The sequence below is a fragment of the Folsomia candida genome, unplaced genomic scaffold (genome assembly GCF_002217175.1).
Source record: "Folsomia candida strain VU population unplaced genomic scaffold, ASM221717v1 Fcan01_Sc004, whole genome shotgun sequence".
NCBI classification, from domain to species: Eukaryota; Metazoa; Arthropoda; class Collembola; order Entomobryomorpha; family Isotomidae; genus Folsomia; species Folsomia candida.
In genome coordinates, this window is record NW_019091196.1 from 6,547,228 (window position 1) to 6,569,002 (window position 21,775).

At 41.8% G+C, this 21,775-nt stretch overlaps 7 protein-coding genes across 8 annotated transcripts; 3 read left to right on the forward strand and 4 right to left on the reverse strand.

The window, feature by feature from the left end:
- Nucleotides 1-124: 124 nt before the first annotated feature.
- Nucleotides 125-1,263, forward strand: LOC118435170. Its single transcript, XM_035850656.1, has 3 exons — nucleotides 125-245; nucleotides 317-490; nucleotides 555-1,263. Exons 1-3 carry the CDS (start codon nucleotides 222-224, stop codon nucleotides 939-941), a joined length of 585 nt encoding a protein of 194 aa, XP_035706549.1. The 5' UTR covers nucleotides 125-221; the 3' UTR covers nucleotides 942-1,263.
- Nucleotides 1,009-6,504, reverse strand: LOC110848433 (zinc finger protein 286A). Its single transcript, XM_022095653.2, has 8 exons — nucleotides 6,362-6,504; nucleotides 5,993-6,297; nucleotides 5,770-5,929; nucleotides 5,160-5,690; nucleotides 4,821-5,086; nucleotides 4,494-4,748; nucleotides 1,595-1,941; nucleotides 1,009-1,526 (listed from the first exon to the last, which is right to left on the reverse strand). The coding sequence occupies exons 2-8, from the start codon at nucleotides 6,248-6,250 to the stop codon at nucleotides 1,172-1,174; spliced, it is 2,172 nt and encodes a 723-aa protein (XP_021951345.1). The 5' UTR covers nucleotides 6,251-6,297; nucleotides 6,362-6,504; the 3' UTR covers nucleotides 1,009-1,171.
- Nucleotides 6,505-6,547: 43 nt separating this feature from the next.
- Nucleotides 6,548-8,535, forward strand: LOC110848579 (apoptosis-linked gene 2-interacting protein X 1). The gene is made up of 6 exons (XM_022095825.2): nucleotides 6,548-6,906; nucleotides 6,972-7,099; nucleotides 7,175-7,305; nucleotides 7,376-7,657; nucleotides 7,727-8,064; nucleotides 8,154-8,535. Exons 1-6 carry the CDS (start codon nucleotides 6,698-6,700, stop codon nucleotides 8,281-8,283), a joined length of 1,218 nt encoding a protein of 405 aa, XP_021951517.1. The 5' UTR covers nucleotides 6,548-6,697; the 3' UTR covers nucleotides 8,284-8,535.
- LOC110848580 (ras-related protein Ral-a) lies at nucleotides 8,536-11,167 on the reverse strand. 2 transcript variants are annotated; one of them, XM_022095826.2, is made up of 6 exons: nucleotides 10,666-11,167; nucleotides 10,176-10,267; nucleotides 10,003-10,088; nucleotides 9,921-9,934; nucleotides 9,085-9,231; nucleotides 8,536-9,009 (listed from the first exon to the last, which is right to left on the reverse strand). In XM_022095826.2, the coding sequence occupies exons 2-6, from the start codon at nucleotides 10,237-10,239 to the stop codon at nucleotides 8,721-8,723; spliced, it is 600 nt and encodes a 199-aa protein (XP_021951518.1). In that variant the 5' UTR covers nucleotides 10,240-10,267; nucleotides 10,666-11,167; the 3' UTR covers nucleotides 8,536-8,720. The 2 variants fall into 2 exon arrangements, with proteins under 2 accessions (XP_021951518.1, XP_035706548.1); XM_035850655.1 differs by having other exon boundaries at nucleotides 9,085-9,246.
- A 140-nt stretch (nucleotides 11,168-11,307) lies between these two features.
- LOC110848398 (putative tRNA (cytidine(32)/guanosine(34)-2'-O)-methyltransferase) lies at nucleotides 11,308-12,877 on the reverse strand. The gene is made up of 3 exons (XM_022095607.2): nucleotides 12,371-12,877; nucleotides 11,905-12,301; nucleotides 11,308-11,835 (listed from the first exon to the last, which is right to left on the reverse strand). The coding sequence occupies exons 1-3, from the start codon at nucleotides 12,747-12,749 to the stop codon at nucleotides 11,397-11,399; spliced, it is 1,215 nt and encodes a 404-aa protein (XP_021951299.1). The 5' UTR covers nucleotides 12,750-12,877; the 3' UTR covers nucleotides 11,308-11,396.
- Nucleotides 12,878-15,096: 2,219 nt separating this feature from the next.
- On the reverse strand, nucleotides 15,097-19,504 carry LOC110848118 (solute carrier family 12 member 9). Its single transcript, XM_022095240.2, has 15 exons — nucleotides 19,351-19,504; nucleotides 19,105-19,251; nucleotides 18,648-19,040; nucleotides 18,486-18,575; nucleotides 18,308-18,415; nucleotides 18,016-18,239; nucleotides 17,624-17,940; nucleotides 17,387-17,555; nucleotides 17,231-17,309; nucleotides 16,590-17,164; nucleotides 16,335-16,518; nucleotides 16,042-16,265; nucleotides 15,850-15,972; nucleotides 15,504-15,772; nucleotides 15,097-15,442 (listed from the first exon to the last, which is right to left on the reverse strand). Exons 3-15 carry the CDS (start codon nucleotides 19,009-19,011, stop codon nucleotides 15,259-15,261), a joined length of 2,910 nt encoding a protein of 969 aa, XP_021950932.1. The 5' UTR covers nucleotides 19,012-19,040; nucleotides 19,105-19,251; nucleotides 19,351-19,504; the 3' UTR covers nucleotides 15,097-15,258.
- Nucleotides 19,505-19,967: 463 nt separating this feature from the next.
- LOC110848119 (xylosylprotein 4-beta-galactosyltransferase) lies at nucleotides 19,968-21,741 on the forward strand. The gene is made up of 6 exons (XM_035850651.1): nucleotides 19,968-20,458; nucleotides 20,536-20,585; nucleotides 20,662-20,772; nucleotides 20,874-21,046; nucleotides 21,122-21,278; nucleotides 21,376-21,741. The coding sequence occupies exons 1-6, from the start codon at nucleotides 20,320-20,322 to the stop codon at nucleotides 21,700-21,702; spliced, it is 957 nt and encodes a 318-aa protein (XP_035706544.1). The 5' UTR covers nucleotides 19,968-20,319; the 3' UTR covers nucleotides 21,703-21,741.
- Nucleotides 21,742-21,775: the final 34 nt, after the last annotated feature.

Sequence of the window (21,775 nt, forward strand, 5' to 3'; positions counted from 1 at the left end):
ATCAAAATCAAGCGTGCCTTCTGTACAGCATTAGTAGGCAACAATGATAACCATTAGGTTAAAATTATTGGGGACGTTGCTATGTCGATCAACGCCTTGACGGTGATTATAAATGATAATGGTGAGAGATTTGTGGAGACGACTTTGGAACTTGCGAAAAAAAATCATGGCAGTTTGATCGATAATTTATCCGGACGGATTCGACTAAATTGAAAAGTGTCATGTTGACAGCCCGAGAAACTTTTGTAAGCATGCACTTATTATCTATCTCATGTTTAGATATCATAATTTTTGTAATTTTGTAAAATTTCGCCAGGAATATGAGTTGGCCGTTGTGGTGGGCGGTACCAAAATGATCATGCTCCTTCAAGCGATCACAGGCCCTCTGTTCACCTGGATGTTGTGGATCCTGGCTTTCACCGTGGTTACGATGGGGTACGTCGACCACGTCTGTGTCGGATGGGACAAAGTCATGCCGGGCGTGCAGCTGGTTAGTTTAGAAGATAACCGCATTTATAGCATAAATTATGCTAATTCGCCTCACTTTTTCTTAGCGTCGCGTTTTCTGGAATGTCCTCCTTAGCACTGGGGCTGCGGGACTGCTCTACTTGTCCGTCAAATTGCTCACCCCTGACGTTGACGTTCACAATTTGGGCTCTGTCCTCTACGCGGTGAAATATTCTCTCCGCTTGTACAACTACTGGGGTCCTCTTATCTACTTTGAGTTCTTTTGTCTCTCGTACATCTCAATCTTGTCCTTCTTCCGCTTTGTAATGAACGCTGTCCTGGTTTTCTATGGGATTTCGAGACATATCGAATGGAATCCACCTATGGCGCCCTCACGCTCACCTTCCACGATGCCTCCCCCACCACCACCCCCACCATCTTCACCGCCACCACCACCACCACCCTCAGGGGAAGCAGGAACATCAAAACCATAAGAGAACTAGAAAAAAAATCGACCAAAATGATGAATGATTTTTTGACAAGTATTGTTAAACGTATAAATAATCTGGAGATGATGTTAGCTCTGTGACATCGTTTAATTAAATATAAAGAAGGATCAAATACAATTAAAAACTCGTGTACCACTTTTTCTTAAAGTATTATAAGAATATTGTCGATTCGTCATTGAGTCTGGACTTAAGATTAAGATCATTTAATTGGTTTTTCATCGCTGCTGCTGCTGCACAAAAACTTGGATGAACTGCTGCTCATTGTTGTCCTTGTCGAGCGTCACCGTTCCCAATTGGAGGACTTGGACCACATGCTGCTGCTGCTGTCCTTGTCTGTCTGGTGAGGAATGGTGCACGACTTCTTGAAGGGAAATTTCCTCCTCTTCGTAAATAACGGATTCTTCCACCACCTCGATGTCGACTTCCATCTTGCACAGGTCAACTTCTTGTTCTACTCCCTCCTCTTCTTCAATTATGGTGGGGGGAGGTCGTCGTGGTAGAGGTCGAGTACGTTTTGCTTTCTGACGACGTGGAAGCGATGATTCTCCTTCCTCAGAATTTGCAGCAGGTCTACAATAATCAAAATTAAATGAGTCACTTTTTTAAAATATTAAAAATGTTACTATAATTTTGCTCACTTTGTACGTTTCCTATTTTTAATAAAACACTTTGGCTGCTCCTCCATTCCCAGTTCTTTAAAGTGGATTCGCTTCGTGTGGTGTGTCAAGTATACAGCGAGGGCGAAGGTTTTACCACAATATTCGCATATATGAGATCGACTCTCCTTTCCACCATGTGTGGCCTCGTGGAGGGAGCACTGCGTCTTGAGGCGGAAACCTTTGTTGCATTGCGAGCAGTGAAACGGGGTTAAATTCCGGTGTTTGAGTTTGTGACAGGCGAGAGAGTTGGGGAAGCGGAAGGACTCTGAACACTCGTCACAGGAGAAAGTTTTTTCGGACACATGTTTGAGGGAGTGGCGGTCGAGCTGGAGACGAAAAAGGAAAGCAAGTTTCTAATTTTTCCAGATTTTGGTAATTTTTAGCCCGAGTCAGGGCTTATGGAACCGTCATGTCCGTCCGTCCGTCCGTCCGTCTGTCCGGCACGATAGAGCCAAAACGGCTGAACCGATTGACTTGAAATTTTTACCATATGCATATTGGACAAAGTTAGGAAACGAGTTCGAAGATGGGCGAAATCGGTGCAGTGGTTGACCGGTGGGGGTCATCGGAGTGGGTGGGGTATTATGCACCAAAATTTCAAAATTGTCGTAGAAGGCTGAAATTTGGTACAGAGGTTGCTAATGGCTCCTAATAGATGAAAATGACTAAAAGTTGGAAAAATTTTCATCTTGAGGGACCCTATGGGATGACCCATACTGATTTTTCAAAATCGTCATAAAAAGCTGAAATTTGGTAGATAGGTTGCTAATGGGTATTAATAGAAGAATATGACATAAAATTGGTAAAATTCTTATCTGGAGCGACCCTATGGGGTAACCCATACCGATTTTTAGAAATTACTTTAAAAACATGAAATCCGGCACGGTGATACCTAATGGCTTCTCACGAAAGAGATATGAAGCTAAAACTGAGCAAATTTTAACCAGAGTGACCCTGGAGGAGTCAGGGACTCTGTCCCTGACTCGGGCTATATGGAGTCTGCACTGTAGGTTTTAGGCCTTTTAAGATGGCCTTATAGATTTACCAAGATGTCTGTCTGTCCGTCCGTCTGTGCGTCCGTCTGTGCGCACGATAACTCTCTTTAAACAAAAGCTATCGACTTGAAATTTTGCACACTTCATCTTCGGGTCAAAAGTAAGGATGAGTTCGGAGATGGGCATGATCGGCCAAGTAGTTGGCCGGTGGGGGTCATTACTATCCAAATGCGTTGCCCTTAACTACCAAGAACCTTTAGAGCAGGTTAAATTATTTAAGTGCAAGTAAAATATTTGTAGCTTGAAAAATATCTATAGTAATAATTTTCAGTAATTTTAGTATGAAGATTGCGACTGACCTCAAAGCGTTTAAATTGGAATGGAGTTTCAGAAATTTTAAACCTGGGAGACCCGATAGGGTGACCCGACGGATTTCTAAAATTTGTAGTACGTAGTTGAAATTTGGAACAAAGGTTGCTAGTGGATTGTAACAGAAAAAACTGAATTTAGGTTGGAACAATTTTAATCTTGATGGACCCTATGGGGTGACCCATACTGATTTTTCAAAATCGTCATATCGAAGTGAAATTTGGGAGAGAGGTGATCCATATCTATTTTTAGAAATTGCGTTAAAAACATGAAATCCGGCACGGTAATACTTACAATTAGTGGCTTCTCATCAAAGAACTTGAAATTAAAAGTTAGCTAACAAGGGATACTTTCGAGGTGATAATCGTGTCCAGGGTACCACTCATTGGTCTAAATGTTTTTTGATCGAGTGTTTCTCACGGGTTCGGGTTCTTACTTCGGGTTTCGGGTTCGGATCGGGTTTGGGTCCTGCTTCGGATACGAAATTTCAGAACCCGAAACTTTCGGGTTCGGGTTCGGGTCCGAGAAATGTGAGCCCAAAATTTCGGGTTCGGGTCGGGTTCGGGTTCCGACTAAGAACCCGAAACCCGAACCAACAAGAACTTTTTGCCACAACGAATACGAAAACATTAAAAAAGAAAATAAAGTGTTAACCACACTTGCTACGACGGTTATGCTGCAGTAATTCATTAAATAATTCAAATTTTTAATTGTCGTAACTTCTTTTCACAAGTGTCTTCAATTAGTGTTATGGTTTGAATATTGAAATAAAATATATTTTTTTATCAAAAATTTGCTAAATAGTTAGCTTGAGCTTACTTTAATATTGGAAACTTGAAACTGAAAATCATTTTCAGTTTTCAACTGATTTAAAAATTTCTGAATGTCACGGAAAGCCATTATCCATGGTCGATTTTTTGAGATTGCATTATTATGGTCGAGGAATTAAGATTCACATTTTAAAATGCGTTATGTACTTATGCAGAAATGTGCTTAATTATAATTCCTCGGTCATATTTACAGAAGTATTGTTTGTTTGAAACCTTTAGGCTAAAAAGCCAGTCACCCCTTAAAGTTAAAATATATTCGGTTTTTCGGGTTCGGGTTTCGGATTTGATCTGCCAGTTCGGGTTCGGATCCTTGGAAACGGGTTTCGGGTTCTTCGGGTTCGGGTTGCCCTCAAGTTTCGGATCAGTAGTATCGGGTTTGGGTTTCGGATTTGCAGGAACCCGACCCGTGAGAAACACTAATACCCATCTTCGAACTCGGTCGTTGCCCAGATGCATGTCTGTATCAAATTTGGTAAAAATCAGCCTACTCCTTCGAGAGTTATGGAAAGACAGACAGACGGACAGGTCGATTACATAAGCCCTAGTTCGGGCTAAAAATTATATGCCAATCGTTCATTAGAGTCTGGCTTTTATGTAATAATGCCGTCTTAAAAGGCCCCGCGAAGTTGCTTGGAGTAGGTTTTTAAAAATTAAATTAGTTTGACATAATTTTACCAAACTCACCCAACTCTTTTTTGCGAACCCTTTGCCACACACGTCACAATTATGGGAGAAACTTCCCTGACCGTGGACCTGGATTTTGTGACAGCGTAACGCATCCCTCCCTGAAAAAACTTTTGAACACATTTCGCAAACAGTGGATTTGTTTGTCCCCGTGGATTCTAAATGCGCTGAGGACACGTGAACGAGACGAAGTCGGGGGTTGGTGAATTTTTCATCGCAGTGGGGGCAGGGATATGGGAGCTCGGCATTGTGTGCCTGCGTTATTATTCATCTTTAAAATATTTATTTGGTCACAATTTCCAAGTGAAATATGAGGGTATTAATTACCTGCGCCTGATGCACTCTGAGAGCAGAAGGACGATGAAATCCTCGGGGACAAAGGGGACAAGAATACTTCCATTCTCCCGAGTGAATAGATTTATGCCGCTGAAGAGAGTTTCGTGTCTCGTATGCTTTCCCGCACTGGTCGCACTCGTATCGTTTCAGTAGGTCGACCCCACTGGAATGCAAAGCGGCGTGCTTTGTCCAAAGGTAGCGTTGACGGAAAGTGCGTTTACAACCGGGGTGGGTACAAGAGAAGGGTTGTTTCATACCTGGATGGGTGGAATGGAATGATGTACAACAGATGAAAGTTTAGATACAATTCAAATTAGGGAGCTAAATTACCAAGATGGACCCGTTTCGTATGAATGTCGAGATCAAAAAAGGATTTGAAGGCAGAATTGCACAGGGCGCAGCGTTCATTCTTTTTTCTAGGTTTTTTGATATCCTCTTCTTCACTGGATTCGTCATCGTCATCGCCCGATTTCTCTGACTCTTGGTCCTCATCGCTACCGGCTTCAGTATCCGTTGCGGGATTTTGATCTGAGGGAGGAGGAGAAGGTGACCTTTTTGGTGTTAGTAACTCGTTCTCCTGATTTATCACATCGCCATCATCTCCAACAGTCCAACCTGATCCGACGTCCTCGATATGGACTTCTTCTTTCACGTGCTGGGGAAGATCCTCACAATCTGACTGGATTCCAAGGATAGATTCTTGGATCGATTCTTCTATCTTAGGTTCTACATTCCCCGACCGAAATTCTTTTTTGGGCCTGATCTTGGAAACTTTTTTGCTTGATGAGGATGAGGTTGGTACTATCGTTGATTTAGTCAGTGGCGTGATTGTTTCACAGGTCTCCTTGCATTCTGACAACACTGCAGGAATAAACGAAATCATTAATTATTATTTTTTAAATGCATAAATTGTTATGCAAATCTTTTAATGGATACTTACAATCAATGATTTCCTTTCTTAAAAGATTCTGCGCCTTGTGAATACTGGTAACTGCAGCGATGTCTTTATCTTGGTGTGACAGGTAGGTCGAGTGAGCTTCCACCAAGGTGTTGATGATTTGAAGACGAAATTCTTGCACGGACCTTTGCAGCGTTTCCAACTGGAAAATATCGATAAATGTTAATTAATTTAAGCGCAGGTTTAAGATTTCTGCAAAACTCACAGCGAGGACGATGTGTTTAATTCCTTCGACACGCTTGCTGCACCCATCGCAGACAGGATTATGGAGGAGTCGATTAGAATACGTGGGGCTGGGGAGGTTCAATGCTTTGCAGAGGACTTGCGCCAAAGGGAGCGTGAGCCCAGGACCCTTTAAGGATTTTTTCTTCTTGTTCTTTTGCCTAGGCTGAGGAGCAGGCACAGCCAACTCGTTGCAAAACAGACAGCGTGGCTCGGGGGGTGTGGAAATAGTAGAAGCCATCGTTCCAATCCGTCAAGATGAAATTTCGACAAAAAATTCTGTAAAATCTGTAAAAAAAATAATGGTTTATAAAAATCTGGTAAAACTTTGCATCATTTTACTATAACTCACCAACTGCACAATCGTGAATATTTAGTAATCATTGTAATTGATTGAATTTCAGGAAAATATTCGAATTTTGAAAATGCAAAATTTTTGGAAATGTGTGTGCAAGTTTTATTTATGAAATCTGGCTGGCGCGGTTGAGATTCGCGAGATGGTTTTTGGTGACTTCATCATCTGTGAACGTGAGTCATCCTCATTTTCACAACAAAACACAGCTCAGCACAATTCGCAATCAGTCCATCGTGCAATTTCACGCAAAGAACAAGCCCAATTTTTGCAATTAAAGTTTAAACATACAATTAGACTCGAGGTCAAACCAGGTCGCAGGTCACAAGTACTACAATGTCGTCCGAATTTCTATTATCCATTCCGCTTAAAACGAGTTGTGAAGTTGTACTGCTTGAAGCATTGAAAGTACCTTTTAAAGAGGCGTCCTATTCCGTCAAGGATGCTGCACTTATCGCCTCGATGGAGGAATTCCAAAAGTTTCGGAATCAAGTAGTGAATAAAAGTCTGCCAAAAAATGCAGCCTCGTTGGAATTGTTATACAGGTGGGTTGAATCAAATTATTGATGAGATCATACGTAATTAATTGCGCTTTTAATTTTAATTGCAGATACCATGATCAATTGGTTTCACTTGGAGCTCGCCTCCCCAATATGGCACATAAACCTCCGAATATTACAATCTATTGGGATGATGCATGTGATAAAGGGGGGCTTTTTGGAGGAAAGGCAAACATTAGTAAGTAGTTAGTATTTATAGTAATTATAGTTTGTTATCAACTAATTAAATTAACGATATACTTTAATTTTGTAGCGACATCATCCTTCGAACTGGAACGACTTTGTATAATATTTAACATCGCAGCCCTTCAAACAACTTTGGCCGCAGAATCGAGAGCCGCCGATACGGACGAGGAACTTAAAAATGCAGCCAAGTTTTATCAGGTATTAATTGTGAGATAACTTATCCTTTTTCGACCCTTGTTTAATGCTAATCGTGCCCTTATTTGTTCAGAGCGCAGCCTCCATAATGAATTTTCTCTCCGAATGCAAGAATCCCGTCCTGGAAGGCGTAACTCTTACCCAAGATCTTAAACCGGAAGTCCTGTCAGCCCTCTCCGCCCTCATGTTGGCCCAAGCGCAAGAGGTTTTCATCGACAAAGCAATTAAGGACAAGATGAAGGAAACGATCATTGCAAAATTGTGCGTTCAGGCGGAAGACATGTTTTCTGATGCAGCCTCTAAATTGAGCAAAGATACGATTAAACACTTATGGGATCGGGCGTGGTTAAATAATGTGAGGTCTCCTTATTTAAATCTTTTAGTCAAAATTTAAATTAATTGATAAATCGATTTTTGTCCCCAGGTCGCTGCCAAGAAACTCGGCTACGTCGCCCTCAGTCATTATTTCCAGTCCACGGTTTGCGCGTCGAAAAAACAGTATGGCGAGCAACTTGCCCGACTCGATCTATTTTTGCGGGGGGTGAAAAAGGCACAAGAGAAAATGGGGTCCTCTACCTACCTGGCCGTCCACGTGGCGGATGCCGAACTCAAGTATAAGGACGCCAAGAAAGATAATGACTTTATTTACAATGAAGTCATCCCCAAGGAGGATGACCTTGCCCCCATTGACAAAGTGGGGAGTGCGAGACTATCCAAGTTGGGGACCGTTCCGGAAGCGTTTTCGTCACATTTTGTCGACATGTGAGACACAATTTACATAATTTGCCTGCACATACTTAATTACACAAATGTAAGAAGCTGTTACTGAAATATTTTATTTGATTGTGTAGATTTATCAACGCGGTGCAAAAGGGTGGATCTCACGGGGGTGACGGGCCAACGCTGAAATCTATAATTAATACCGCTGCCGGATCTTTGGGCCAGTATTTGGTCAATATGGCGAGCAAAGATAAAAAATGAATGAATGAATGAGTTGATTATATGATATTTAATGTTAATTGTGGCCTTCACAATCCTAAATAATTGTACCTGCTATTGAAATATTATTGCCTTCACATTTAATAAGCTACATATAAAATGTATACGTATTTACTTATGTATCGCAATATGTCCAGAAATATGTTTTGTTTGTTTTACTGAACTTTAATTATGCATGCCATAAATGATTAGAAAATGGCAAATATTTCTAAATAAATAATCAGTTCACTAGTATTTCAATGAACAACTTATCATATTTTATTTTATTTTTTCATTTCACAAAAATGGCAACACACATAACAAATTCATAACAAAAAATAATAATATATTAACCGGAGGAGGAGGAAAGACGTGAAAAAGCTACCTACAAAGCTTATCGTAAGACTCATCAGTATCAAGTTAGTTAGAAATCAAATTCTCTACAAAATGGAACACTTTATTCTGCGGCGTTTCTTCTTTCCACCTTCCGTCGCCTCTGCCCCACCTCCGTCACTCTTTCGCACCCGGATTTCACGCATGAGGTCAAAAAACACTTTGTCGACGTTGCCCCTCGTTTTCGCCGAGGTTTCCACATAGGGCACCTTCCACTGGGCGGCGCGTGCCTCGGCGTCTTCCCGATTGATTTTACGCCGCTCGTCCAAGTCACACTTGTTCCCAACGAGGAGAAAGGGCACCGTGTCGTCACCCTTGACGCGGAGAATTTGCTCCCTATAAGAAAAATGTTTTATAGTCTGATTTATTTTGTAATAACGATGAAAATTTGGTAATGCGGTGCGACCTCACCTAAAGTCTTGGCTGGCATGGAATGAGTCAGTGTCTGTGATCGAAAAGACGCAAAGAAATCCTTCCCCAGACCGAAAATAGTTGTCTCGTATGGCGGCGTAGTCTTCTTGTCCAGCAGTGTCGAGGATATCGATTTGAACTTCTTCCCTGAGAATTAATAACCTATCAGTACAGTTTTGCTCAGCCCGAACCAGGATTGATTAATAAACCCATGTTTATCAATAGTTTAAATAGTTTTCTATAAAACTATGTGATACTATTTTGCACTAATTCTTGCATTAACTATCATCAATTAGCTTTGCATGTTAATTTCTGAAAATCGGTGGGGGTCACCCGATAGGGTCCTTCCAGATGATTTTCTAATTCCAATGTATACTCTTCCATCAACACCCATAAGCAACCTCTATGCCAACTTTCAGCTTATGAAAGATATGAAAATTTTTTTAAATCAGTATAAGTGACCCCCTCGGGGCCCTTCAGACGAAAATATACACAATTTGAATTCATATTCTTCCACTAGGAGCCATTAACAAGCTTTATACCCAACTTCGGCTTTTTACTGCAATTGTGATGGTGCATAATTAATATCTACCCCACCGGTCAACCACTTGACCGATTTGGCCCATTTCGAACTCGTTTCCTAACTTTATGAGTAAGTTAAAAATTTCAAGTCAATGGGTCAACTCGTTGGAGAGTTATCGAAAGATAGAAGGACAGACTGAAGGACCGACATGACAATAAGCCCTGGTTCGGGCTAAAAAGTAAATTATTATGAATTTTATTCATTGCCCATACTGATCGAAATAATTAATAATAATTAATAAAAATGCACTCACCCATCCAACACAACCTGCATTTACAAAAACATAGCTATTTTAGAATTGACTTATTATTGGTGAAAATACAATTCGAACGAACCTTTTTCCGATAAGAATCCGCCTTCGTGGGCTCGTAGTCCTCAACGAATTCGTCATACATAAACTGAAGAGTGAGAGCAGATTTACCTGAAGATGATAACAAAGCAATGAATGAAGAATGACGCATTATCGTAATTACTAAATCATAGATTAGTAAATGAGTAAATGACTCACCAACTCCTCCCGACCCCACCATGATGACTTTATGCAACGAGGCAGGCATTTGTTTGGGTGGCATTTTACAAAATTTAGACTCTTGTCTTGACCTGCAACAAAGAAATTAATTAACATTAATTAACGACACGAATATAAACTTAGCTCCCTCAATCTACAAACTATCCGCAAAGATTCAGCACTTTCTTGTGATCATTTTAGAGAAATATGGACAAATTCGTTAAAACGTATAGGGAACAGGAGACCCAAAACCACACCCCCATCAAAACATGACCTCAACCCCACAAAAATGCGGAGGAAGAAATGAATCAATCGAGGAGTGGTCATCATCAGATCTCGAACCGCCACACCGCCACATTTTACCCAAATCTGACCAATCTTCTCTGATCAGACCTTTTACTTTGGACATCATTATCAATTATTTTACTTCCACGGTGTAGTAATTAACACCAGAAGCTATATTAATTAATTTAAAAATGTAACAACTTACGTTTGAGATTTTAATTGAGATTAAGATTAAGAAGTTTAATTTCGATGACCACTGATCCAGTCCAACTTTGATAAATACTAACTTCCAACTTTCCACTTTACAATTTCACGCATTAATTTCACTAATTTTACTAAACGGCTGTTGTCTATTTATGGCACACACTACACACGAAAACCAACCAAACCAACCAAACCAACCACACAGGAGCTGGCGGAGTGAAATGCGAGAAGTGCGAGTCGTGATGACAGATGCAGACCAGAGATTACACAATGGAAAATGAATGAATCAGCCAAAAAAAGAGGTAAATAGATGATGGAAGCAGTACTATGAATCTGCTGAATATGGGGATATATCGGAGTTGTTGGTGAGTAATAATGGAATTCGGGAGCATCCACCAACCACACCCATCGAGCACTACCCACCGAAAGACTTGTCGCGTTAGAGACGGACAGTAACAAGTTTAATTACTGGAAGGTTATATAATGACGAGGTGTGGTCTACCGTATCGGTGGGTGGACCGGGTGGCGACAACGGACATGCGGTATGAGACCGAACCGGGTAGAATAACAAAGCAATGCGGGCATTCCGGTTTGCAGGAGATTATTATCGGCCCAGAGATCTTCGTGCGAAATTGACACGAACTATTTAGGAGAAGAGGAAGCACTTTATTTTAGTCATGCATGATGATGTTCAATTGATTGCGTCAAATTGTTATTGATTGTTGTGTTATATTATCCTCCATGCAGTGTGGATATAAACGTGACTTCATCCCCGGGTTGTAGTAGGTACACTGTTTTATCGCATAACTCCCAGTCGGTGTCGTTGATAAGGACGAGGATTCCGGGTCGGACGTCGTCGTTGAGAATGAGGAGTTCTGGGCGTTCTTTGACCACTCCGTGATCACTGATCATCCACTCGAGGAGGTTCTTTATTGATGAACCAGTTGGTAGGGGGATGATTTGTTGTTTCTTTCCGCCGACGAGAAGCTCTGCGCCACCGCCGAAATTTAGGGTGACGTCCATGGTAGAAGTCACGGTGGGGGGATCAGATTTGGGAAGTACGGATGTGGATGATGACGATGATGGTTCTGCTTGATAACCACGACGTCTTTTAACTGCCTCCTCGTACGCGGGAGAGATTGGGCCTTGGACCGGCTCAAGAACGGAATACCTGTCCATGGTCAAAAAGAATATTAAATAGTTGTTTGTTAAATTATTCTTAATGAATTGTATTAAATACCCCTCTGGCAGCGGATACGAAGTGTCACCATCCCACCCTCGTAAATCTCCGCAAGTTATGAACGGAATCAGCAGCTTTTCATTGTATGTCGCATTTTCGCCTTGTTGATGTGGCGTGAAAGGTATCGCCGATAGGGAAGGGGTGTAATCTGGCGGTAGTGAAAACTGCCTTGCGACAATGAACGATTCAATCGAGGAGGCCCGACTACTTCTCGGTTTGGCGATGACAACATCCTTAAAAAATATCGAGACGCGAGAGTGAATCGCCTCCACGCCGGCTTTGGAAGAGCGAAACATTTTCGCGATAAAAGAGCCACCCGGGGCGAGGACGCATGTCGAAATATTAAGGGCGCTGAGGAGGAGTTGGGCTTGAAGATATTCGTCCAAATGGTGCAAGCCTTATTTGACACAATTAAAAATTTTGTCAAAATAAATACATCACACTAAAATTTATGAATAATAAATACCCGTGACATCTGGGGCTCCATCGCAAACGACAATGTCCGCCTTTGAATTCCCTAAAAGTTGGATGATCTGTGTCGCCGTGGCCTCCGAAGTGATGTCGCCTTGAAGAATATGCACACCCGGAATGGGAGCCATCGCTTGGAGGTCAACCGCAACTATTTGACCCTCGCCCCCAGCACCATCCTTTCCCTTCAGGGTTTGCGCCAAGACTTGACTCCAACTTCCAGGAGCAGCGCAAAGGTCCACGGCACGACTAACTTGGTTCAAAATTCCGAATTGTTCGTGAATTTGCAAAAGCTTAAATGCACTTCTAGCTCGCCACCCTTCCTCTTTTGCCAAACGGTAGAAAATGTCGCGCTTATCTTTAGAAGACCGCCCCATGGCTGATAAGGTTTTATCAAATTTTAACACTTCCGAAAAATATATTTACTACTAAAAAATTAACACGAATTACGAGCGAGCGAGCAGTCAAAATCTGAACATGTGGAGCAGATCGTTCCCGGTTCCAATGCACAATGTCCTGGGAGACCCAAAATCCTGCCAAAATTATTTTAAGGCCCAAAATCCTCCCATGGGGGTCGGAGACCATAAAAATGTGGTTCATTTTGATTTTCGAAAGTGGGTGTGGTCAGGAGGGAGGTTTTTATGGAATTTTCAAAAAGTCGCAAATCGCCCCTAAAACCACACCCACTTTGTTCAGAATTTAACGCTGATGAAAATGAGGTATCATACATGCCCCTAGCTCTTACCATTGTCTCGCAAAAAAATAAAATGTAGCGGAAGATCGGTGTTTTTGTCAAAAATCGTCAAAATGGCCTACTTTGAAGGGCTCTCAAATCCTTGATACTGAATTTGTGCAGGAAATTGTTTCTGCATTTTGAAGTACTATCATAGGACTAACTTAGGCCACCGCCTCGGTCGGATCTGAGACGGAGGTTTTTTGCAAATTGAGCTCAAAGTTGACGAAAAAAACATCGCGAAAAAGGTGGATGGGAAGGGACTTTTGAAGGGCCACTAAATCCTTAAGGATAAACCTTATCACCAACTGACCTATGCATCCTAGGCTACGGTCATAGTAATATGTAACAGCGTGACCTTTGTTCCATTATAAGCAATAGTGTTCCTATAAACGCGGGTCAAACTTGGCTTTCCTGAGGGCCGCAAAAATTCCTGAAATTGGCCTACTTTAAACGGCTCTCAAATCCTTGATACTGAATTTGTGCAGGAAATTGTTTCTGCATTTTGAAGTACTATCATAGGACTAACTTAGGCCACCGCCTCGGTCGGATCTGAGAACGAGTTTTTTTGCAGATTGAGCTCAAAGTTGACGAAAAAAACATCGCGAAAAAGGCCAATTTCAGGAATTTTTGCGGCCCTCAGGAAAGCCAAGTTTGACCCGCGTTTATAGGAATACTATTGCTTATAATGGAACAAAGGTCACGCTGTTACATATTACTATGACCGTAGCCTAGGATGCATAGGTCAGTTGGTGATAAGGTTTATCCTTAAGGATTTAGTGGCCCTTCAAAAGTCCCTTCCCATCCACCTTTTTCGCGATGTTTTTTTCGTCAACTTTGAGCTCAATCTGCAAAAAAACTCGTTCTCAGATCCGACCGAGGCGGTGGCCTAAGTTAGTCCTATGATAGTACTTCAAAATGCAGAAACAATTTCCTGCACAAATTCAGTATCAAGGATTTGAGAGCCGTTTAAAGTAGGCCAATTTCAGGAATTTTTGCGGCCCTCAGGAAAGCCAAGTTTGACCCGCGTTTATAGGAACACTATTGCTTATAATGGAACAAAGGTCACGCTGTTACATATTACTATGACCGTAGCCTAGGATGCATAGGTCAGTTGGTGATAAGGTTTATCCTTAAGGATTTAGTGGCCCTTCAAAAGTCCCTTCCCATCCACCTTTTTCGCGATGTTTTTTTCGTCAACTTTGAGCTCAATTTGCAAAAAACCTCCGTCTCAGATCCGACCGAGGCGGTGGCCTAAGTTAGTCCTATGATAGTACTTCAAAATGCAGAAACAATTTCCTGCACAAATTCAGTATCAAGGATTTGAGAGCCCTTCAAAGTAGGCCATTTTGACGATTTTTGACAAAAACACCGATCTTCCGCTACATTTTATTTTTTTGCGAGACAATGGTAAGAGCTAGGGGCATGTATGATACCTCATTTTCATCAGCGTTAAATTCTGAACAAAGTGGGTGTGGTTTTAGGGGCGATTTGCGACTTTTTGAAAATTCCATAAAAACCTCCCTCCTGACCACACCCACTTTCGAAAATCAAAATGAACCACATTTTTATGGTCTCCGACCCCCATGGGAGGATTTTGGGCCTTAAAATAATTTTGGCAGGATTTTGGGTCTCCCAGGACATTGTGCAATGCAAGCCACCCCAAAAAACCCAGCGTATGCAAATTGTTGAAACATTAATTTATTCAATTAAATTTAGTGGGATTATATAAATTACTAATTTTAACTTTATAATAATGAATGGTAATGAAGATAATGAGGGTATTCATTATTTCTTCGTATCCTTAGTATTCTTCGTATCGTAAAATAACTTACGACGCTTACGAGATTTTGTAAGCGTAGTAAGATTTTCTCATCGAAAATCACGTTACTACGCTTACGATTTTTACTAAACCTGACCCCTTGTTTTTTCTTCGTAAACTATTTTACGATACTACGGATACGAAGAAATAATGAATACCCTCAATGATATTTAGTACAACATAATTATTTATTTATTTACAAATTATAATACATTAATTGATCATGATAATAAGTTACACATTTTCATTATTAGATAGCTGATATTAAATTCAATATGTATGGTTTTGGTCAATATTTTTAGGCGTATCACAGCACGGAAATGTTAAATTGTTAGATAGTCGTTGATGTCACGGTAGATACCCCGTGAACGTAGACCATTGGACCGACATCCTCCGAGAGGGAAGTCAAATGGTGAAAGTACAACCTATACTCGCTCTTATCCATCGGGATTTCTGGGAGGAACAGGAAACTGACCGCCGTATTGGCTGCCTGTTCTTTAATCATGTCATTAACCCTGTTAAAGAAAACATTTAGCTCCTGTTTAAAAAACAATTAGTAAATTAATCACCACTTACGCTTTAATGTAGTCCGGTCGTATCGTTTTCAGAGGCCACTGTGGTGCAGAGTCAAACAGGTCGGGGTGTGGCTCTCCAGCGGCTCCAACTCCACTTGGAAGTTGCTTTCCGAGCACGCTGTCCCACGGAATGACCACCGTTCTTGCCTTAATGCGAAGAATTTGAAGCATTCTTCTCAACTCGGCTTCACGCGAGGCCGCCTCTGCCGAAGTTGTGGTCGACGTGCAGAGGAGGAAGACACGGAGGGTTAACGATTTCCAGAGTGGTGTCTAGCAAAAAATTACAACAATAATTACAAACAATAATTCAACGCTATATTTACAAAATTTAGATTATGAAATAATACCATGTTCAAAATACAAGCCAACTGCAGTAGAAAGAGTGACGAAGTGTCCATCAGGGAATTTGCGTCGCCCGAAAAGAAATTGATTGGCCATACATCAACAAAGAGATGCTTCTTTCTAGCCACCTAAGAAAATAAATTAGTGATATTTCCCGACACACTTCCTCCAAAATACAAAATATCAGTATAACCCACCTTCGCTTTATCCAGCAGAGCCATATTTCGACACAGCACGACATTCTTGTTCATCTTTATAATATCGCGAACAACTTCGACATACTCTTCCTCTCTCAATCTCTGTCCTTCGTCCCTCCGCATGGGGAATGTTGCCGGGGGGAATTTGTCCGTCCGATATGGAATAGGGGCCTCCCCACTGGAGAAGAAATCAACTGGGAGTGTATCATCATGGAAGCCCAGCACTGTAAACAGTTCGTAGTTAATTTTTTTTAACTTTGAAAAAAAGTTGTATGAACATTTTTGTAACTAACCAATCGTATTTGGACGCATAGCACCCAATCCAGAAATTCGTACGAGATGGTGCATTCCTTCTCGGAAGGTTCTCGCTACGGTGAGTTCAATGAATGCTTTGACTTTTAGATGGTCGACCAGTGAGAGCCACGAAGAATAATCTTCCGTGGCCGGGTCGACTTCCATTTCATCAAATTCGCCAGACTAGAGAGACAAATGGTCATCAATGGTTATATTCAATTCAAGTAAGTATTTTTACAAAATTTCTGGCTTACATATACGTGCCCCAAGACGTACAAGCCACTTTTCTTCAAGTCATTGACGAAATCAATTAAGGGACAGGCAGAGCGAGGATTTGCAACTAAAAGAAGCATCTGTGGTCTCCAGAATTTGACGTGATCTTTCCTCGAGTCAAGAAGGAGGAGATATTTTCGCACCTGATGGAAAATCAGAGCTTGCGATATTGACCCCCAGTTAGATGCGGAGCGTGACGTGGACAAGAGATGGAGCATGATGACAAGGACGAGGCAGGCAATGATGGAGAGAGAGGCGTAGATCGCGTTGATGACAAACATCATGGCCAGAGTCCCAACCATACCAACGAATGCCGTTTTTGCCGAAAAGTATTTGAATGCGGGTCTAAAATTGGGCGCTGATGCGAGATCAAGTCCCAAACAGGCTAAATTCATGGCGAAATAGGACAACAAAAAGAGGACCGAGTTCAATTGGGCGATGATATTTAACGATCCGATCAAGAGGAACAATTCGACAATGACGAAACACATGAGGACGGACGCGATTGGGTTGCCACCGCGGGTCGTTCCAGAGTTAAGGAAGCGGAGAACTGGTCCTAAACAAAGACAAATAAAGGTGAGAAATTGCACATTAAAACAATAATCGTGTCAAAATAAATTACCAAAAATATCATCTTTTGCGACAGCTTCTAAAACACGCGAGGCTCCAATCAAGTTAGAAAGTGAGGCTGAAAACGTCGCCTGCAAATAAATTTTGAAAATATACTTTACATGTCGCTGTAAAAATTACATACACATAAAAATATAAAATAATTCACCGTTAAGATGCCGATTGTAACGAACGGTTGCCAAAGATTGATCCCCATCATAAAAATGTAGTCGTTTTGGAGGAGGAAGTTGGAGCAGGTGGCGGCAGCGAGGAATGATAACAAAACGTAGACGAAGAACGTAAATCCCACAGCGGAAATGGTCCCCTTCGGAATAGACCTGTCAGGTATATTTAGTATTAGTATTCTGTACTAAGGGTCAGCAATTATGTCACCATTCCAACTTACTTGCCAGGATTAACAAGTTCACCGCTCATATTTGCTCCAGCCATGATTCCAGTAACTCCAGAGAACAGAACACCAAATACGATCGCAAAATTGACTGTGTCGCCACTCTCGGTCGTGTAATCTTTCCCGTAAGATTCGGGGCTCAAATTTTCTGAAAAGGTGGTTCCATTAAATCCAGTAAACCAGGCGTGGGTGATGTTATTGTGGCGCGCGAGTGTGTTTCCTTCCGGGAGATCGACAGGGAATTCGTCTTGGAAGAAAGATGCAATAACTGATAGGACGGAAACACCGACGACGGTCAGTACAGCGACGGAGGTCTAATACAAAAATATTTATCATGAAATACAGAAAATTCACAAATTGAATAAAATAACGCATGTTTATAAGCAAACCTTGGCAAACAGAGAACTGCCCACCAAACAAACAACAAGGTTGAGAAGGTTAATGAGAGAGCAGTACAAAAATCTGCTCGTTCGGTCGGTAGGAAGTCCACCCCCGCTTCCAGTCAAACTTCCACCCACACCAAAGTTATCCACGATCCCTTCCACGCACCCCACGATGTAAAGTGCGGAACTGACTATGTTGGCGAAAATGAAGAGGGCACCGATCGCACCACCTGAATTTCGAATTCACACCGTGTCATTTATTTGTAACTATATAATTTATTTAAAAAATCTATCCCACCGAATTCAGGTCCGAGTGTTCGAGAAATCATGAAATACGCTCCACCTCCCTCGACAGCTCCGTTCGTACTGATGGCGCAAATGGATAGGACGGTAAAGAGGAGGATGGCTGTGAAAATAAGAACAGATTTTATTAGAGGGTGGAAAAATTAAACTTAATCAATAGTCTATCGACTTACTATACGCTATTGCAAATTGGATCAGGGTGAAATATAGCCCTGCATTACCCACGATAAACCCCACTCGGAGAAAGAGCAGGGCAGAAAACACTAAAAAAATAAATATAAGTACATAAGTTTTTTGTAAAAATGCAAAAAAATCGTAAGAATTTTATCCCTTACTCGACAACGCCACGGGACAAAATACTCCTGAAAAAGTCCCCAACGTCCTCGGCGTCGAAGACGGTGGCGTCAACGAGGCAATAGACGAGCCAAACTCTGTATATCCCCCGCTCGACTCGGGTGACGACCCATTGAGACCGTTCGCAAGGCCGGAGAGGGAGTTGAAAAGTCTCCTTTGCGACAGTAAGGGCGCCTTCTCGGTCGTGGGTCGCCTCCTGCCGAGGAGGGAGGGGGCCGATTCGGCTGATGCGGGTGGTGGCACGAGCGAAGTGGAAGGATCGACACCCACAATGCTGACACGAGCCCCGTCCCCCGTCATCATATTTGTGTGATTAGGTGACGTAGGATTCGCAGAGGTCATCATGCGGAGTTGAATTCGCGTGCCTCCTCCCCCTACGAAAATTATAATGTATAAGACGACCTGAAATTAGTCGAAACTCAATAAATTCGTGCTTACGTTTGTTCGGGTCGTAATTTACGTTTGAGAAGGAGATGGAGGGCTCTTGGGGGGCAGAGGAGGACGAGGAAGATGATCGCAGCGTCAGGATGGCGTCAGTATCGAGACGACTAAAGAATAGTTTATTATTCCCTTCTGCTGGTGGACCTGTGGGGGTGGTTTCAAGTGCAATAATATGGTCGGATTAGTTACATTATTGACGTGACGCAGATTGCTATACGCTATTATACATTTTATTATTATTACCTATTCCACTTGTGTACGTAGTATATACGTACTTGTACTTGTACTGACTGCTGTGAGTCAATCCAAATGAAAGAGATTGATCACCAGAACAAATAATATCAAATATCCATCCACCCACACACTAAAATGCTATCCAGAAGACCAGGATTTACCACAGAACACACTTAACTCATTGTGTAAAGGTTAACTTTGACTCTGTAATAAATTGTTGTGTAGGGAAAGTGGTGCTGTTTTGTTGGGGGTAGAGGAGAAGAGGGGTAGTGGTGATAAGATAAAAGATAACAAGAGCCAGGATAAGCTTATCGTATCGTCATACCATATAATATTTGATATTACTAAAAAATGGTGGAAAATCTCTGGAATTTAAAAGAAGATCCTTTGTCAAGAATTACACAAAGGAAATAACAACCGAGCACACAACCCTCGGATAGAAATTGGATGATGGTGGTCAATTAATCACGGATAATTATATATTTAGCTGGGCAGTTAGTCTGCGCTGGTTGACACATACTGACGTATTACGTATATTAAACAGCTGAAGGAAATGCCTCTTCGTCTACTAATGATAAAAATGGTATTGGGCACTTCTTTTTAGCGCAAGATGCACGAGATTGCACGAAGAGAAAGGTTCTTGTATTCCTCCCGTGTTGAAGTTTTTGGCCAAATCCGGTCTAGATTTTTGCCAACAAGACTGACTGAGATTTGAAATTGTGCAAAAAAATTAGCGTAGGAGGAGCATCACGTTTTTTATCGTTGTTGGACAGGAACCATCATTTACCGGTGTCTGTAGTGGTGCATGGTGACGTAATTATTAGCGAGATAAATTAGCACGTAGTTAATTTTTTACTGAATCACACCACTAGAATAATTACGACTTCTTCCCATGGGGAAAGGGGGACGAGGCGAAGAGGGGTTGCAACTGGATCTTCAGAATTTAGTGGTCATCCGCCAGGTAGTCGAGGTGGATTGATGGGCTTGGCGACAAGGTTGAGCAGAGGATGGCGATCGAGGATAAAATATCTCCTCGTTGCCCTCGTGGGAGGTTGCCTTATCGTCGTAGTTATCCTATCACTTGGAATTGTAGGGGGAGGAATTCAGCCAAAAAGAGGTAGGAATATTTCAACGGAACTTGTTGGCGTTGGTTAATAACAAAATGTTCTATAAATTGTATCTATTATTCAACAGATGCAAGTTATGAGAATTATCAATCATCATCAACCGGGGACGTTCTTGCTGTGAGTTGTCATAATTAAAATAATGTATAAATTTTCGACTAACCTTTAGCTGATGAAATTTCAATTCATTTCTCAGGTAATTGTCCCGTTCCGCGACCGTTTTGAAGAACTACTCTCCTTCGCACCTCACATCCACCGCTTCCTCTCCGCCCAACGGGTCGCCCACACCATCTGGCTCGTCAACCAGGTAGGGAAATGTCGCCCAATTCGGGAGAGCTCAATGTGAAGAGATTTATATGAATCCGAGCGACAAAGTACCACATAAATTAAAAATTAACTTTAATTCAGGTGGACGAATTTCGCTTCAACCGGGCCTCCCTGATCAACATTGGCTTCATCGAGGCAACAAAGAACAATCCGACTGTGAATTATATGGCGATGCATGACGTGGACCTTCTCCCACTTAATGATAAGTTGCCATACGGTCATCCCGGTGTTGGAAATGCAGTCCATGTCGCATCGTGAGTATAGATATTAGATTCGGTAGCAGATATTCACTTGAAAAGCATAAATTAATTGAGATTTCATTATTTAAGGCTCCACCCAAAATATAATTATGCCTCCTTTATCGGCGGAATTCTGATCCTTGATGTCACCGATTTCCAACGTGTCGACGGAATGAGCAACATTTATTGGGGGTGGGGTTTAGAAGATGACGAATTTTGGTTGAGACTGAAACATAACGGGATCAAGGTGCGTACGAAAAAATACAACAAATCTCCCACCCAAACATTTTTTATCCGATGTTACTTTCGAATCTATTTATTTACAACGATTTCTTGGAAAACAGGTCAAACGAGCCAACAAAGGACTCGGGACGGGGAGGAAGGATACCTTTAGTCACATCCACTCACCAAAACTTCGTGTCCGTGACCGTGCCAAATGTTTCGACCAATGGGAAAAAACAAGGAAGCGAGACCGTGCCACAGGCCTACGCAACGTCAACTACACCCTTTTATCTCAGGTTGAGATGAGTGTCGAGGATGCCCATCTTACCGTTCTTAACGTCAGGCTGCACTGTGACCGTGAGCTTACGCCATGGTGTCAATGCCCAGATCCAGTCAACAATAACAATACGCTTTCCAATAATAATAATCAACCACCTCGTCAGCACTGACGTAAATAATAAATCCTTTTGTACCTCTGACGATAGAAATCTCCAGTTCGTCGTAATTCATGGTTTACGTCAT